Here is a 17500-nt window from a genome sequence, read left to right as displayed (position 1 = left end):
GGGAGGAGTGTTTGTAGTGTCTGTGCTGTGCTGTGCTGTGCATGGGGAGGAGAGTTTGTAGTGTCTGTGCTGTGCTGTGCTGTGCTGTGCTGTGCATGGGGAGGAGTGTTTGTAGTGTCTGTGCTGTGCTGTGCTGTGCATGGGGAGGAGAGTTTGTAGTGTCTGTGCTGTGCTGTGCTGTGCTGTGCTGTGCTGTGCTGTGCATGGGGAGGAGTGTTTGTAGTGTCTGTGCAGTGCTGTGCTGTGCTGTGCATGGGGAGGAGTGTTTGTAGTGCCTGTGCTGTGCTGTGCTGTGCATGGGGAGGAGTGTTTGTAGTGTCTGTGCTGTGCTGTGCTGTGCTGTGCATGGGGAGGAGTGTTTGTAGTGTCTGTGCTGTGCTGTGCTGTGCATGGGGAGGAGTGTTTGTAGTGTCTGTGCTGTGCTGTGCTGTGCTGTGCTGTGCTGTGCATGGGGAGGAGTGTTTGTAGTGTCTGTGCTGTGCTGTGCTGTGCATGGGGAGGAGAGGTTACTGCAGGGCACAGTGCAGAATGGAACAACATGTGCCCGAGAGGAGGACAGGTACTGTGCTTCTACTCTCCCTTTGCCCTCCCTCTTTCCCTTCCCCTATCTCTCTTCCTCGCTCTCCCTCTATTTCCCTCTCTCTCCCTCTCTCTCTTCCTCTCTCTCCCCCTGTCTTTCCATCTCCCGCCTCTTTCTTCCTCTATCCCTGTCTTTCCATCTCTCTCCCTCTCTCTTCCTCTCTCTTCCTCTCTCTCCCTGTCTTTCCATCTCCCCCTCTCTTCCTCCCTCTCTCGCTCTCCCTCCCGCTCTCTCCATCTCTCCATCTCTCCCTCCCTCCCACTCTCTCACTCTGATTATCATTCTCCTCCATCCACAACAGATCAAACAGCAAAAAACTGCTCTCTCAGTTTTCTGAATAGAACCCCCACACCCCCTTAAAGTTGCTACCCGCTGCCATCTCTCCCGATGTGCTTTCCTGTGCTTCTCTCCCGTCCCGATGTCATTTCCTGTGCCTCGCCTTCTCGTTCGCATCCTGACTCTCTTCCTTCCCTTCCCATCACCACTTCCTCCAAATGACTCAACTCAGCGTTAGCATAACCGACACATTAGTCAACTCAACCGTGTTAGCATAATCAACACATCTCCATATTACCCACACACACACACACACACACTACTCAAGTAAACGAACACAAGCACATTTGCACTCATTTCTGCACTAGAAGCTCATCTGAGGATAGGACGAATGCAACACACAGGCCAACCCAGCTAGCACAACCTAATATATGATGGCGTTCTAGTTGTCCTTGTATTATGAAGCACAGATATGGAGCAAGGATTGCATATTCTGTGTGCATGTGAGTGCTACTGCCATTGTGTATGCTAACTGGGGGTGCTAACATGACTTTGCTATGGCCATTTCACAGTGTCCCTGCATTAAAGGGCACAGATTGTACGGGGGGTCGTATATAGCTTGTGTGCATTGTGAAGGCTCCCTAGTGCCGTGGCTGTTGTCGTGTGTGTGCTAACCGGTGGTGTTAAATGTCTCTCATAATATGACTTTGCTATGGCTATTTCACAGCTGCAGTGCACCCCGCCCACAGACATAACACACACACACACACACACACACCCCCCTCCTGCCCTCCCCCGGGAGGCTGAGGGGCTTGCTGCTTCATCGTCTCTCTTCAGATGGCTCACGTCTGAAGTGCACACACACACACACACACACAGACACACACAGACACACACAGACACACACAGACACACACAGACACACACAGACACACACATACACACACACACAACTAGATGAATGTCAGGGTTTTTGCTGCTCTGCCCTCCAGGCAAACTCAAGCCAGCCAATAAATTGGTCCAAAAAGGTTGAAAAGAATAGAGAATATGAGGGAGACTGAGAGAGAGATACAGTGAGACGATCTAATTTACAACTGATGACAATGAAGACAGAGCGAAAAAAAGATGGAAAGAAAGAAAATCAGATGAAAGAGAGGACTGGATGACAGACAATGGATGGTGAGATAGTGAGACAGAGACGGAGAAGGGGAAAAAAGAGTGTTCAGGGACATGGAAGATCCAAATGAGGGGACCCGTGCAAACAACAGAAGGAGCGAGGCAGAGATTGACAGAAAAGGGGCCGGCAGACTAACAACAACAACCCAAAGACAGACATATGTAGGGAACCGTATGATATGGGGAACTACCCAGATCAATACAGACTCTGCCTTGGGACAGGACAGTCCCTGGGCTGGGCAAGAACACACAAAGCACAGACAGTGTTGTATGTGCCCATGGCTACTAGCCTACTCGCTAAAGCAAGGCCATGACAAAGGAACTTGAAAATGACAGATTTCAAACTCCAATACGGTCAGCTCTGTTGGACATGACTGACTGTCTGTGACGGTTTGGCTGCAACAAAGCACACCGTAACCGTGGCTGCAATCTGGCAAATGTGGCTGACCCGTTTAAAGTTTAATTTCTTAACAATGACAGTACAGCCCGTGAAATTGTACAGCCATTGGACAAAAAGCACCCGGAAGCTAGAGTCTGATGACTTCAGTCAAAAAGCACGTCAGTGAAAAGAGGACAGACGCAACAAACAAACCTAACAACAACAACAACAACAACAACAACAAAAAAACAGACGGACTCAACACAAAACATTGAATTCATTCGTCCAGGCAGGTGTCGGCTGGCTATATAGCTGACTGGCTTCATGACGTCTGTGCAGTGGCACCTTGCTGTTTCATGAATCACGCCTCGGTGCGCACAAGCGCACCACACCTCCTCGCGGAGCTAGTTAGTGAATGAAGGAGGGGCACGAGTCCAGGCCGGTCCCTCGGCCCATTCAGACAGCTCTGGCAAACACAGTGGCACAAAACAGGACATGGACCCTACTGAAAGCCGCTAGAGAAACATCTATGATTGCTGATAGATAGAGATAGATAGATAGATAGATAGATAGATAGATAGATAGATACTTTATTGATCCACGGTCCACATAAAGTCCCAGCAGCTTAAGACACCACACGCAACATACACTACAATGTTTCAACAGGATGATAAAAAAGCAAATCAACATGACTAAAAAAGAACAGCAGAATATCAAATATATAAGATAAAGGATTGGTACTGAGGATTGGTAGTGTGATCCAGTATGAGGTGTGTGTCAGGGTGGTAGTGCAAACAAGTCCAACAGTGTAAATGTGTCCATGTCTACAGAGACACAGCGCCAAAGGAAGAGGGCAATGATGGTATTAGTGGATAGAGGGTAATAGAGGAAATATAATCGCCCACTGGATCCATTCTCTATGGCATGCTTACAGCGATAATCTCACAATTAATAGCCTACTCAAGAAGATTAATGGCTGGGATATTAGTGACTTTCCAATACAGGTTGGCATAACCAGAGCAGATGGTGTCTGGGTATGGGAAAGGGTTATCCATATGATATGCATGTCTGCACTTTGGGAGCAACAAGGATGTGACTGTTCTTTTAATTTATACCTACAACAATGTGCAACAAACAAACAAACAAACAAACAAAACAGTCTTAGGTGGTTGTGCTATCGATCAGAAGCTCTCTCTCATGTGCTGTGCCTTCCTCCCTATGGACAAAGCTGTGTGAGACAAAATGTTCCCTGGTCACCTTGATCAAACAACCCTAAATGATTCAGAATGTTTCGTAAACACACACCGCAGCGATTGGTAATTGAGCGAGAAACATTTTCGGGGTAATTGCGACGGGTAAACAGTGCTTCACTACTCTGTGACACTTCGCCACAGTGGTTATCTTCGAATTACACACGCAAGCGCGAGGTGAACGGTTGTCCTGCTGGTCACCTCACTGGCGAAGGGCTGTCAAATTATTATGTTACAAAGCATTACACACAACCACACGATGACCACAGAGAGGTAGGGAGACAGCTCAGGTATGAATGAAAGGTAGCTCAACAAAAGCGTTCCTTCTGCAAATACGCACAAAGCCAGAACAAAAAGTATCAGGTTCAAATAACACGAGTAAGACAACGTGCGTCTGTTCCGCTGACCTCTATTTGAGAAACATTGTTCCATTTTTCAGCTACAGACTGGAGCCTGCTGACAAACAGCGGTTCGCATCTGCCTCCCAAACGTGTTGGTATCGGCCAGCCTGAATAGTCAAGCAGCACACACTTGAGTCCAATGAGTCGATGGACTGTCATTATGGTCAATTGGCTATAGCGCCAGAGTGTCACATTTTGATGAAGGACGTTGCCTACCCTCCCTTGGCAAATGTAGGTAACCTAGAACAGGAACCACTGAAAGCTACTGAAAGTTGTTTTTCGACAACAAATTCAAGCGGCTTATGATTGTCTGAGTGTGTGTATGTGTGTGTGTTGTGCGTGCGGTGCGCGCGCTATTCCCCGTTTCTCTAAAGCGACACAATAGTTCAGCAGTGATGCTTTATGTAATGACGATCGTACAGTAGCACAGGGGTGTCAATGCAGTGTCTGGTTGTCCATAATCCACATGTCAACAAACGCTTTCCGTGAAGCTATTTCCATTCGTTTAGACTGACATTATTACCGTATTGCTGTGATTAGTTGTAGTGTCCCCGTACGCCATGCATTGACTACAAATGCAGATTAACTCACAGAGCGGGAGTGCAACAGCGGGACGACAGTCTATAATTTGTCCTCCCTCTGAATCCCGCAAAGCTGCACTGACCCAATGCAGTTTTCACATAATTGCCTCTATCCGTGGGTTTTATGGTATTTACATGTTTGATGGATACTATGATATCTTTCGAGATGGGCTAAACTCAGCACGTAACTTTTCCCATTTGGTCCACATGAAACATTTTCCTACGAAGTGTATTGCTATTAGACGTCCAAGGTATAGGCGTGACGGGCCCACACACAATGGTACGGACTCCAGTCTGCATCACACAAGTGCTGCGCCAACATTTCGTTCCCGAAAATGAACCACGTCTTTGCGCTGACATTACGTTTTCCAAAATACACGGATCAGAATTCCACATTTTATCTTACCTGTCGATAAGATTGCGTCTTTTGAGTGCGTTGTCTCCTTTGCTCTAATGACAATATCCCACACGAGATAAATCCTTAGGCTACAAATCCAACTAGGCAAGGCTGAACAGCAGATGACGAATCACATCAGAGAGCATTCGCTCGTTTGCGTCTGCTGGTTAGACTTCGTCCACCGATGGCCTCAATGTTTTGATAGACCCATTCAGAAAGAAAAATGAGAGAGTCGGTCGGATTTCTCTGTCAGTGCGGACGTAACTGCAAAAAAATAGCCAAGGACGCTCTAAGAATATAAATACCGGCAATTGGAGGCTTAATATGTTCCATTGTGAAGCACGCTGCTGACGCTAGGTGGCCATCGGTGACAGACTTCCGTTATGCACTTCAACCAAGGGGGCAGGCATATTCCCGGAAGTAGAAACACGAAATGAGCTGGTGATCAACACTCTGCTAACTCCCTTGGACGGCCATAGATTTCAGATTTTTTTGCGATCCCATAACTTCATGTAACATATGCCCTTTGTCTCCCTTATAGCTTCTGTGTATTCTATATAGGGTATCGAAGGCAAAATTAATTCACTTCTTCCCCGTATATTACGTTGGTTTCCCGTAAAGAAGTATTTTAGCATGTCTGTTGTAGGGAAGCTAACGTTCGCCCGTAATGTTTGGATAAGAAGCTGAGTGAGCCTGCACGAAAACCATGACGGAGAGTCATTCGCAAGATCAGTGAAAATGCGTGTAGCCTACGGTAGCCTACTGTTTGATATGGTAAAGCATTACCTAGAGGCAAGTACACATAACAATAATATTAAAAAACGAACGTTAACAATTTCAGAGGTTTTCGATCTATCAGACGAGTTACAGCAGGCTAACGTCACAAAATAAGTTTGAGTCTGCGCAGTACGATGAACAGGAAACGATTTTTTGTTTCAGCCCCCTCTCATTGAGAACGACGGAGTCTGTTTGTCCATTTCTTTTAGGTCTATGACTTCAACGCACTGGTCCTGGGTCTGGAGAGGATCCAACAACGCCCCAAGCAAATTCTGCCCCTAGCGTTTACCCTGGGTAATGGCGTGTATCCCGTGTGGAGTTATGTAAACCTATGATAATAGCCTGAATTTGTCAAAAATGTGACGTAAGCTATCAGAAATTGTTTTGGCACACTGAGATATGGGCACACATATCTGTAGTAGGCTACTGTCAATATTTTGTTCTGAATTATTGTTTTATGTAGCCTATTGCCCAATGGAGGGATTGATTTGAAAATGAATGAGACATGTTTAAATGTGTATTATGTATCAAATAATTTCAGTTACATCATAGACTGTTATGTGAAATTCTAGCCTGCAGTTAACCGGAACAGTGGCTTCACTAGTTCACAGTAGCTGCATAGACTTCTTTTGCATGGGCATTCTTTCTCAATTTTATTACTAGTACTTTCACTCTCTTTTGGAATATTTAGAGGATAGAATTAAAATCAATTAGTCAAATTGTCAAATTACATTTTAAAATGGCAAGCCACCTTTAAAATAGCTTTGACTGCCCAACCCAGAAACAGTATCCCTGTGTGGGTTCCTCTGTAACCAGTGAAACTACAGGGACCTAAAGCACGGTCCCATATTGGTCATTTGGTGTCATTTGTGTTGTCGTATGTGTTTATAATCTTACAGGGACAGTTGTGTAGAAAGTCATGTCAACATGGATCAGAGGTTGTGGCCTCCTTTCCATAAGGCACGCTTAGGCTACTGAACTTTATTTCTTGACTTTTATTTTGACGCACAGCTTACTGCGTAAACCGGAAAATGTTGGTTGGAGCTCCTGTCTGATCACTGACAACATTTCACTGCGTTACAAGGTAACTGAACTCCTTGGTTGTTAATTTTGTTTGTTACAAGTTGTCGTTGGACTGACATTCCAGTCCTATTAGTTTCTGTAGGCTTATCTAGTTTTAAGTAATCACTGCAGTAAGGTAACTCGGAAAACTGGGCGCTTGAGAAAAGTGTCAACTGCAGTTAAAATGGAAGCTGTTAGCATTGCTCTAACCACCTGGTGTTTCTGTGTTGTTTGTGTGCCCCACATTACTTAACATGGGCTATTCATTTCATTTTAGTGACCATGCACGTGGCATTGATAGTGAGGCTTAACTGTCTCGTAACTTTGACACCTCTCAACAGCTGTCTGAATTCAGCAGACTGCTGCAGGTCTGCATGATAACTTTGATGTTTATCAAATAGTTTCTTGTTTCAGACTTGTGAAGCAAATTACTATGGGTCGCCGAAAATCGAAGAGGAAACCCCCTCCCAAAAAGAAGTTGACAGGGGACCTTGACACACAGTTCACGTGCCCATTCTGTAACCACGAGAAGGCGTGTGATGTGAAAATGTAGGTGAAATGTGTGTGCACACTTTTGAGGAATCTGAGCTGACCAATTAACCTCAATGTTCTATAGACTATTTTGAAATGTATGCATACTGTTATATCCAACCTGTTTGTCAATCTCTAAATGTGTCGAAGGGTTTGTTTTTTTCTAAGTGTAATTTACCTCACAGGGAGCGGAGCCGAAACACTGGGATTATATCCTGTTCGGTCTGCCTGGAGGAATTCCAGACTCCCATTACCTGTATCCTTTTATTTTGACTTCCTTTGTTCATGTTGTCATCAACCGTGTTGTAGAGAATGTTCCTCTCCTCTTTTGCCTTCTCTCTCCCAATACCTTTCTTAGTCTCTCCTCTCTTTTTTACCTCTCTTATTCTCTCTCTTTCTTCTCTCATTACCTCTCTCATTATCTCTGTACCTCTGTCCTCTCTCTCTCTTTTACCGCTCTCATTCTCTCTCTATCTCTTTACTCTCTCTTAACCTTTCTATCAATCACTCAGTGAATCAACAGTGAAGGGGGAATAGAGATGGTATAAGACTAACAGCTTGCCATAGAAAACAAACTGAGTGTTTGGAAAAGTATAGTGTTATGACATTTATGACATTTGCTGCTCTCACAAGGGTTCAATAAGCCCAGCCCTAGAAGTGTTAGTGTACTAGAGTTGTTGATATATCTATGACGAGGCATGCTGTGTGTTTTGGATTTTGTTGAAGCTTTAAAACGTCTTCACACCAAAACAATTTAAACTGTGTCTCCATACTACCGTTACAATGAAGTAAACATGTCTTAGTCATGGTGGGCAACTCCGTGATGCCCTGTCTGTTACCGCACTGTGGTTCAACAACTTGCTTCTAAGGCATGGAATGATGCTACCCTCCAATATGGATGTTTTAATTTTGAAACGACGAGCTCAATCAAGGACTTGGCCAAACAAACCTTGTCAGTTTCACGGGTAGAAAAAGCCTGTACAGTATGTTTGGAAAAGCTTTTGCCTCATGAAAAGGACCATTTCCATTAATGAACAAATGTATTTTACTCTACAAGTAGTTCGGACAAACTCACCTCCCATTAGGCCTACGTGTGTATGGTATGTGTCATATGCATATAGTATATATTTATATATTTATATATTTATATATTTCTTTACTTCCACCTTAACTGAGTGTGTTTCAGATCTTTCGGAGGCAGTAGATGTGTACAGTGACTGGATAGATGCTTGTGAAGCCGCCAATCAATAACAGCTGTGTTGTCCCGAGGGGGATGCATCTGTGTATTGTGTAAATCAATGTACTGAATGAGATGGGATTGTATGTAATGACACAATAGGACACATCATGGATCTATAGGTCATGTAGAAAACGCTGTGCGGTGGAAAAAGATGTTGCAATACTTACCTCTCATTATCTGTCCTCAGCTGCTATTTCTGGGGAATGGTACATTTTAAAGGTACACATCTAATTTAATTTTTAACTAATTTTAAACTTGAAGAATTAAGTTATTTCATAGTTATTTCTTGATGAACTGAGAATATTATATTGTACAAAAAAAAGTATATCTATTACAGTTACAGTATCTGCGTCCATTTAAAGATTTAAGAAAAAAAGACAATACGAAAACACAAAAGGGAAACTGAACGGGAAATAGAATTAAGCAAATCCACAACATGATGGAATATTTTATTTTTTTGAAATGAAGAAATATTTTAAGAAATCACATACTGTCGGTAGTCACACTTGCACAGTGTCGAGAGTGTGGCCTTAGTAATGATCCTAATTCAAATTAGTTTTTACCAATAATGTCTATTGTTTCATGTTGGAGGTATTGGGGCAACATACTCATGACTTTCTTTCATTGAGTTGGTATGTGTTTATTGACTTTGCATTGCAAAAGGTGTTGCCGCCAATTAAATGTGATTCAAATTCATTACATGCATTTTTGTTTATTTCCTTTTCTAACTAATACAGTTTGCATACTACAAGTTCTAGCTCACATGTCTGTCTGTATGTAAACAGGACAAGCCTTAAGGTGATACGCGTGACAACATTTTTTGAGCAATGTTGCTGGGCAACTACGCAACTGGTTCCATGTGTCCTGATTGGATGATCATGAAAATTTGCCCACTGACGATTAAAGATCTCCAGAAAAAAATAAAAATAAAAATAAAAATGTTGTCCGATATCAATGGGAAAGTGCCACAACAACAATGCTCAGGACTGTTGGCCAACATCGTTGCTCAAAAAGTTCCCTCGTGTATCATCAGCTTTAAAGAAGCAAAAGCAGGAGAGAAGCAAACTACAGGGAAACTCTTGATTTAGTTCTCTTTGAACACCATACAGAGAGAGGTACAAATAAAATATATGGCCAGGAACGACCAAAAAATAAGGTGACATTCTCATTGCTTGGTGCTGCAGATAAAATGGAAAACATGCTTGACATGTCCAAAATGACATGATTGTAAAATAATCTATGAACTGAAACATTTTAGGATAAAAAATAATGACCGTTGTGCCTAGGTTGTCATTGCAGTAACACCAGCTCAACACTAGAGGTCCTAAAGTCCTACGTATGTCAGTAAGCCTTTCAAACAAATCTAATCAGTATCAATATGTGTCTGTAAACCTCAGTCAGACTCTTAGGGAGGCACTTTATTAAAAGGAATGTTATTCTGAAGGCAATAATGAGATTTGATACATTTCAAAAGATGAAACTATTGATACTAGTTACCTATCCCAAAGAGCAATTTCATGTGTTGTCGTATGTGACAGCTTACAGTATGTACTTATTTATTTTTACATTAGACTAATGTTTATTTTTCAGATATTCCACATTGCAGCAAATATGTACTAATTCTTGGGGATGCTGTAAATGTAAATATAAAAATAACACAACAAAATGGATTTCAGATTTGAAATCTTCTTGTAGGAGTGGATCGGTTGGAATATTTAGCTTATTTCGGTTGAATAATTAAGTAGCCTAACTACACCAATTTGAGTTAGAATTGAAGTATTTAACAAGTCGAACAAAGCCTTACCTAAATCCAAAGGTGGACATTCCTGGTTCCAAAGAGTAAAAGTCCTGCCATATATTCTTTCTACCTGTGCACTTAACACGGGTGAAATCACTAATTATCTGATCTACCTGGCAGCTAATTAGGATGAGCTGGTTTCCAAAATTGTTGGATCAAATACTTGGCAGGACTTTTACTCTTTGGAACCAGGAGTGTCCGTCTCTGCCTAAATCTAAACTACTGTCCCCACGCCCTGTCAAACTAAACTCAGTAGTGAGAGATGGAGTGTCGCATGTCTCAAGCTATTCCAATGCAAGTCAAACACAATCAACATGACCCCCGGAACCCGTCACGCCATGACCGTAAACAATAACGACTTGAACAGTTGTGTGTGTTTTTCTTCCTTTTCTTCTATTCTCTTTTTTTTATTATTATTATGATTTTTTTTTTTACATTTTACATTTTTTGTTGTCGTTTACTTTTCGAGTGGACAGACCTCTCTGCCTTATCGAGCTTAGTCAGAGTAGCCGTCGAAGTAGGTGTCGTTGTAGTACTCGTCGACCTTGGAGCAGTAGTTCTTGTCGTAGACTTGGCGAGGGAGGCCCAGGGGCGTCATGCCCCGTTGGGAGGCAGCCTTGTTGGTGCCCATCTGGAGGGACACGGTCGACGTGTCGCAGTGCTGCAGGTCCACCTTCGTGTCAAACACCTGCCTCTTGGTGCCAGGCGCGGTCATGCCCGCCTATACAAGACGAGGAGGAGGAGGAGGAGGAGGAGGAGGAGGAAGAATTAGAATTAGAACAAGAAATGCCGGCGGTCTGGGTTAGATTCCTGCCCCGTGGTCCTTTCCGGATCCCGTCCTTTCTCTCTCCCGTTCACTTCCTGTCATTCTACACTGTCCTGTCGCATTAAAGACATAAAAAGCTCAAATATATACATACTGTATATATATATATATATATATATATATATATAAAGAATTACTAGAAGAAGAAGGTATAAAACATCCCTAGCACCTTTTATGTTTGGTAGGCTTCTTGCCTTTGTCATCCTTTATCTTTATGTATTTGGTGGATGCTTTTATTCACAGTGACTTACGGATGTCAATTCAATGTATGGCCAGATCCCCTAGCCTCTTAGAGCAACTCGACTGTAAGAGCCTTGCCCAAAGGCACACATGTTGCTGGGAATCCCCCCTTAGGTATAGCGCCCCCTAGTGGGCATGATACTGCTTCTTCAGGCGTAGCCCCCCCTCCCCAGGTATTGCCCCTTTAGGTAGCGCCCCCTAGTGGCAATACCGCTGCTCTTTCAGGCTTAGCTCCCCCGCAGGTAGTGCCCCTTTAAGTATTGCCCCCTAGTGGGTATAACGTGGCCCCTTCAGGCTTAGCTCCCCTGCAGGTAGGTAGTGCCCACTTACCTGGCTGGCTCCTTTGTTGGTGCCCATCTGTAGACTGATGGTGGACTGGTCCAGAGGGTTATCATTGCCAGCCTTGGGGTCGTATAGGTGCCGCCGTGTTCCATAGGAGGTCATGCCCTTTTGGCTGGCTAACTTGTTGGTGCCCATCTAGCAGAGGAAGGATGACAACATCAGGGTATTGTCCCCTAGGAAAAGGACAATCTCGCCTATGTCTATCCTATTTCTCCTAGACATAACTGAGCTCAATTTAATAAGGAAATCACATTTGAACATGATTTTGTTTCGCTTAATTCCATTTCCTGAGAAAAAAAAAACACTACTATAGTCACAATTGAAATGTAATTAAATGTAATGTAATGTAAAGTTCAACTTAAAATCTAAAAAGAAAAAACCTTTCTCTTTCTTTTCTTTTGTTTTAGACATGACATTTTTATTTTGGTTGCTCCTAATTATTTTAAAGTGTGTTAAAGTGTGAAATTAACATACATATAATTCACATTAAACTTCTGACAGATGCCGTCAGAGTGAAATTGGACTATTAAGTGACTATTGACCGGTGACATATTCTTCCTATCTATACTAGATCCCTGTTCATGTAGCCTTGACAAAACTACCGTAATTCTTTTATACTATTAGTCGCGCCTCACGCGTTGATTTTACAAAATCTTTAGCTATGAGGTTGATACACAGGGACAGTTCATATGGTTTGTTTTGTTTCTTTTAACTTGCATAAAAACACTGCCCTGCGGCTTATGCACAATGTGGCTTATACACAGGAAATTAGAGACAGTCACAGACCTGCAGGCCGATGATGTTGCGTCCTTCCTTGATCTTCTCCGGGGCAAACTTGCGTGACTGCTTCTCAGCGTACTTCACCCCAATGTCAAATTTGGTGTTGAAGCCCTTGGTCTTGGCCTGGGAGGCGGGACATAGCAGCACAGGCCTCGTCTATCATGTGCTTGTCATCATCTCAGTATAATACCCACTTAAAATAGGCAAAGGATACGTATTAACGTTTGGTGGTTGATCACAGGATAACCACTACAGCTAACGAGACTACACCATTGCTTGTCAGAGAAATTACCGGAGGCACAGTAGGTAAGAATTTATCGAAGGAACAGGAATAGGAATAATAGTGAAAGCTTCGCTAAGATCACCCCAACTAGTAGGCACTGACATTGGCTCAAACCAAATGTTCAATTCTTACCTCATGCACTACAATATTCTCTATAAATCATTACTGTATAGTACGCCCAATATAATCCATACTTTATATATAGCAGGTCTTTGAACTATTCTCAAATTAATATAGGGTTTACATGATTTTTTTGGTGTGTGTGTGTGTGTGTGTGTGTGTGTGTGTGTGTGTGTGTGTGTGTGTGTGTGTGTGTGTGTGTGTGTGTGTGTGTGTGTGTGTGTGTGTGTGTGTGTGTGTGTGTGTGTGTGTGTGTGTGTGTGTGTGTGTGTGTGTGTGTGTGTGTGTGTGTGTGCATTGCATTGCATTGTAAAGTCAGTACCCACCACTCCGGCCAGGGTGATCAGTGTAGATTGGACCTGTGTGTAGTTTGTGTTCTCAAAGAGGTCGTTGGCCTCGAAGATGTCATGAGGCTTGAGTCCATATTCAGTGATGGCTCGCACAAAGTTACCGATGTTCTCAAGCTGAGGAGAGAGAGAGAGATGAATACATGGTAGTATCATGGTATTTAAGTCACTGGGACATGTTCATAATTCTGCTAATCTTATCCCAAGAATGTTCTTCAGGTAGGTTTGTTGACATTAATAATGGTACATCAGTGGTAGCCAGCAGTCGGACCACCCTGTAGCTCGCAACTGTTGAGTCTACATGTACTGCATATGAATGCATGTAGGCTATCATCCATTCATTCATTCATTCATTCATTCATTCATTCATTCATTCATTCATCCTATTCATTCATCCATTCATTCATCCATTCATTCATTCATCCATTCATCCATCCATCCATTCATTCATTCATCCGTCCATTCATCCATCCATCCATCCATCCATTCATTCATTCATGCATTCATCCACCCATTCATTCATTCATTCATTCATTCATTCATTCATCCATTCATTCATTCATTCATTCATTCATGCATTAATTCATTCATTCATTCATTCATTCATTCATTCATTCATTCATTCAGTGTTCCCAGTGTGAAAGTTAACGATGAGTCTCACTGAGGAAAAGAAACCCTTCGAGGATGACAAGACAATTACACATTAAAGGCACAACATCTTGTTCTTTTTCACAATTTTCAATTCAGTGGGTGCAAATTACTGGTATGTAAAAACCTAAGGGCCACATCATGTGAGGGCTAGAATGCTACAACTGAATCTACGCATTTTGTTCACATGTTCCACTTTATACCACAAGGCAACATACTGTATACTGCTCGATTAATCATTTTTATAGAGAATATGAATTATATTGAAATTACATTTGGGCTTTCTGCAACTCAAGGAGCTTACAACTCCTTCACTTAGAGGTGAGAAATTGCTACCGTAGTTATATTGCTCAGAGCCAGCATACACATAATCTGATACTGGTCTAATTCAACAGCTGCTGTCGTGGAATGTAAACATATAGTCCACTGTGCCAAACTGTATTGCCTCTACATTACCATATACAGCTTGATACCACTCGAGAGGGTAGGAGAGAGAGAGAGAGAGAAATAAAAGGTAAAATTATCCTTGATCATCATGAGAAAATGAAAAGAGAGTGTATGGGACCATATGGATATCGTCTGGGGGAGGGAAAGGGTAAGAGATGGATAGAGTGAGAAAAAATGCATATCAAGACTAAGTCCAACCAAAAATCAGTGGAAAGGAAGAGAAAAAAAACAGTCTAACACAGTCTGTGGTTTCAAATTGAGAGTACTAGGCCTGACATGCCATTACCAGTTACTGCCAGACCATATGATATAGAAGTGGATGTGAATTTACATTTTACATCCATTCATTTAGCAGAGACTTATATTCAAAGTGACTCACATTTATATGACAAGAGATAAGCCCAAAGGGTTGAGGGCCTTGCTTAAAGGCACAATGGTGGAAGCCAGGAATTGAACCCACAACCTTTAAGGCTATGTGTAGCTGAAGTCTCTCAGTGGGTGGATCAAACCAAAGATCAATTGTGAATGTGCTGGTTAAAGTCAACCAAAGTCAAAAAGACAACCAACACAATCCAAAACTGAGAGAAATGTTGGTAGTCCAGAAAGATACAGAGGTATGAAAAAACTGAGGGAAATGTTGGTAGTCCAGAAAGATAGAGAGGTATGGAAAAATGAAGGACGTGAATAAAAACATGTGAACAAGAACTTACTAAAAGAGAGGCTGCCGCAAAAGGCAGTCGAAGAGACAGTAAGGGACATCATTTAGAAAAGAAGAACAAAAAAAAAGAAACTCAGAGTCATGACAAAGTCAGTGAGTTCAAGATGGGAGTCTCGGGGGCCAGACGCGCCATTACCCCGTTAGCGGACGCTAGGTATGTGTGGCTCTCCCATCTGCTTACATTTCCCGCGTCACACACGTATGATTTGTGCGGTGACAGGCATGCTCCTCTGAGCTAAACCGGGCCCACCGGACCAGAACAAACTGCGCAGCTCTCACACAGCATAATCTGCTCACTCCTCACGACCTTCCTCAGCCTTTCCAACAGGGGCCGTGTGTGTGTGTGTGTGTGTGTGTGTGTGTGTGTGTGTGTGTGTGTGTGTGTGTGTGTGTGTGTGTGTCCTTGGCTATTGCTAGATTTGGCCAAAGCTTTTTTTTTTGCCTCAAATGGAGTGTGGAGCCCCTATCCTTGTTTTTAGGGTTTGGAGTTGTTGATCTTCACTCAGTCTGGCTTCAGCCCCATCTACTCACACACACACACACACACACACACACACACACACACACACACACACACACACACACACACACACACACACACACACACACACACACACACACACACACACACAGACACACACACTGAGAAGGAGAGGTGTGCCTCACCTGGTGCCAGTTTTGGGTTGCGGAGTTGTTAATCTTCCTCACTGAGCCCGGCTGCAGCTTGTTGATGAGTCTGAGGAGAAAAGAGGAGGGGAAGAGGGGAAGAAAATGGAGTGATGAAAAAGGAAACAGAAAGGAAGGATAGTGCGCCGTCTTGTTCTGACTGATCATGTGGAGACTAGTATCATTTTCATTTTCAATATTTAGGCAAGATGAAAATAAATCGGACACGTTTTGGCCCCTTTGAAGAAATATGTGTGGTTGGTAGTAAGTATTGCAAGGCGAGGGCATGTATACCTACTTACAAAGATTGAAATGTCTTGCAAATGTGCGGGGAGTTACAGAGGAGCTACATCAGAGACACGTAACTGAAGTGTTCCATTTGCGACGCGTAAAAGACTGCTCTATTTTTTTTTTTGAATGTACCCCCATTGTCACATCTGGAGTACAGTAGCTAAATCCATTGATGATAGTGATTATTAACTGCTGCAGGATACGCATCGCTAACGGAACGCTTCAGTTACGCACCTGATGTAGCTCCCCTGTTACTGTCCCTGCCAAACAAGAGCCTCCAAATGGAGGCACTGGTTGGTGACCTTTCACCTTTAACCTCTGACTCACTCGCACAGGAGCACCCCGTCCTTCAGGCTGTCCATGAAGTTGTCGCCGACGCGGCGCCCCGTCACTTCCTGGATCCACAGACGCAGCTGCTCCTCCTTCATCGGGTCGTACTTCCCAGCCAACTGGAAGGGTCAAAGGTCAAAGTTGAGAGGTGATGGGGTCAAACCCAGTCATCATTCACTCAGTTTGCCTTGAGATGGGAGGAATACAGATTTCAATGATGGACTTCCTGCTTTCAATGATGTAAAAATCATAATTTCACATCATTGAAAGCAGGAAGTCCTATTCATGGGTTTCATTGAAATCCGTATTTCTCCCATCTCAAGGTAAACTGTGGGAATGATGCGCGACCATTCAAAAACATGACTAGTTTTCTAAAGATACAAAGCTTAATGCTAATCGGTGAAGTGTCCCTTTCACTAGTCCTAGTGCCTTCCAGGCAGCAGTGCCTTCCAGGCAGAAGTGCCTTAAAGTCAACGGTGAGGGCCCGGAAGACCACAGATCTTGGTTAGTTAGCCAGCCCTATTCTGATGAGAGTGCTTGCAGCCAAACCATAACAGATGTCTACACATCAATGTATAATTTGCTTCTAAGGCAACAAGTTCTGAACATATAGTGTTCACTATGCACTCGTCACTGTATAAGTCATCTTTCCAACCAGGCGCCACATTGTAGAGTGCAAATTGATAGCCTACTGACAAGAATTCTGAGCTCTCTCTCTACAGATGGATGTCTGCATTCCCTCTATATTGTATCTGAGTTATGTTTATAGTTTATTACAAAGACATTTATTGGTGTGCTTCTCATCTCTTTTTTTTGTTTAGTGCTGCTTTAACAAAGCAGGGTGTTGTTAACAGTCTTCAGCCTCATGTTGGGCCATGAGGTATCATGCAGTTACCCAACGCACACCTGCTAATTGGTAGCTTAATTGAGGATGCAGTAAAACAAGTGATCAGTGAGAAGGATCCACTGTAGTTGCAAATGTGCATGCATCCATCAGAAGCCTTCGAGGACCTG

At 43.1% G+C, this 17500-nt stretch overlaps 2 protein-coding genes across 2 annotated transcripts in view; both read right to left on the bottom strand.

Moving 5' to 3' along the window:
* LOC134087571 (CSC1-like protein 2) overlaps positions 1 to 5416 on the bottom strand; it is an 88001-nt gene extending 82585 nt beyond the window's left edge. Inside the window, 1 exon segment of the mRNA XM_062541159.1 lies at positions 5050 to 5416. The gene's annotated coding sequence lies outside the window, so the exon portion shown is untranslated.
* Positions 5417 to 8605: 3189 nt separating this feature from the next.
* LOC134087744 (calponin-1-like) overlaps positions 8606 to 17500 on the bottom strand; it is a 15343-nt gene continuing 6448 nt past the window's right edge. The window contains exons 2-7 of the mRNA XM_062541444.1: positions 16484 to 16605; positions 15866 to 15935; positions 13366 to 13503; positions 12643 to 12759; positions 11845 to 11991; positions 8606 to 11169 (exon numbers count right to left, since the gene is read on the bottom strand). Of these exons, the coding sequence (XP_062397428.1) occupies positions 10945 to 11169; positions 11845 to 11991; positions 12643 to 12759; positions 13366 to 13503; positions 15866 to 15935; positions 16484 to 16605 (819 nt within the window). The 3' untranslated portion in view covers positions 8606 to 10944. The remainder of the gene's footprint in view (positions 11170 to 11844; positions 11992 to 12642; positions 12760 to 13365; positions 13504 to 15865; positions 15936 to 16483; positions 16606 to 17500) is intronic.

The sequence above is a fragment of the Sardina pilchardus genome, chromosome 1 (assembly GCF_963854185.1).
Source record: "Sardina pilchardus chromosome 1, fSarPil1.1, whole genome shotgun sequence".
Taxonomy (NCBI): domain Eukaryota; kingdom Metazoa; phylum Chordata; class Actinopteri; order Clupeiformes; family Clupeidae; genus Sardina; species Sardina pilchardus.
This window is presented reverse-complemented; position numbering and strand designations above follow the sequence as displayed.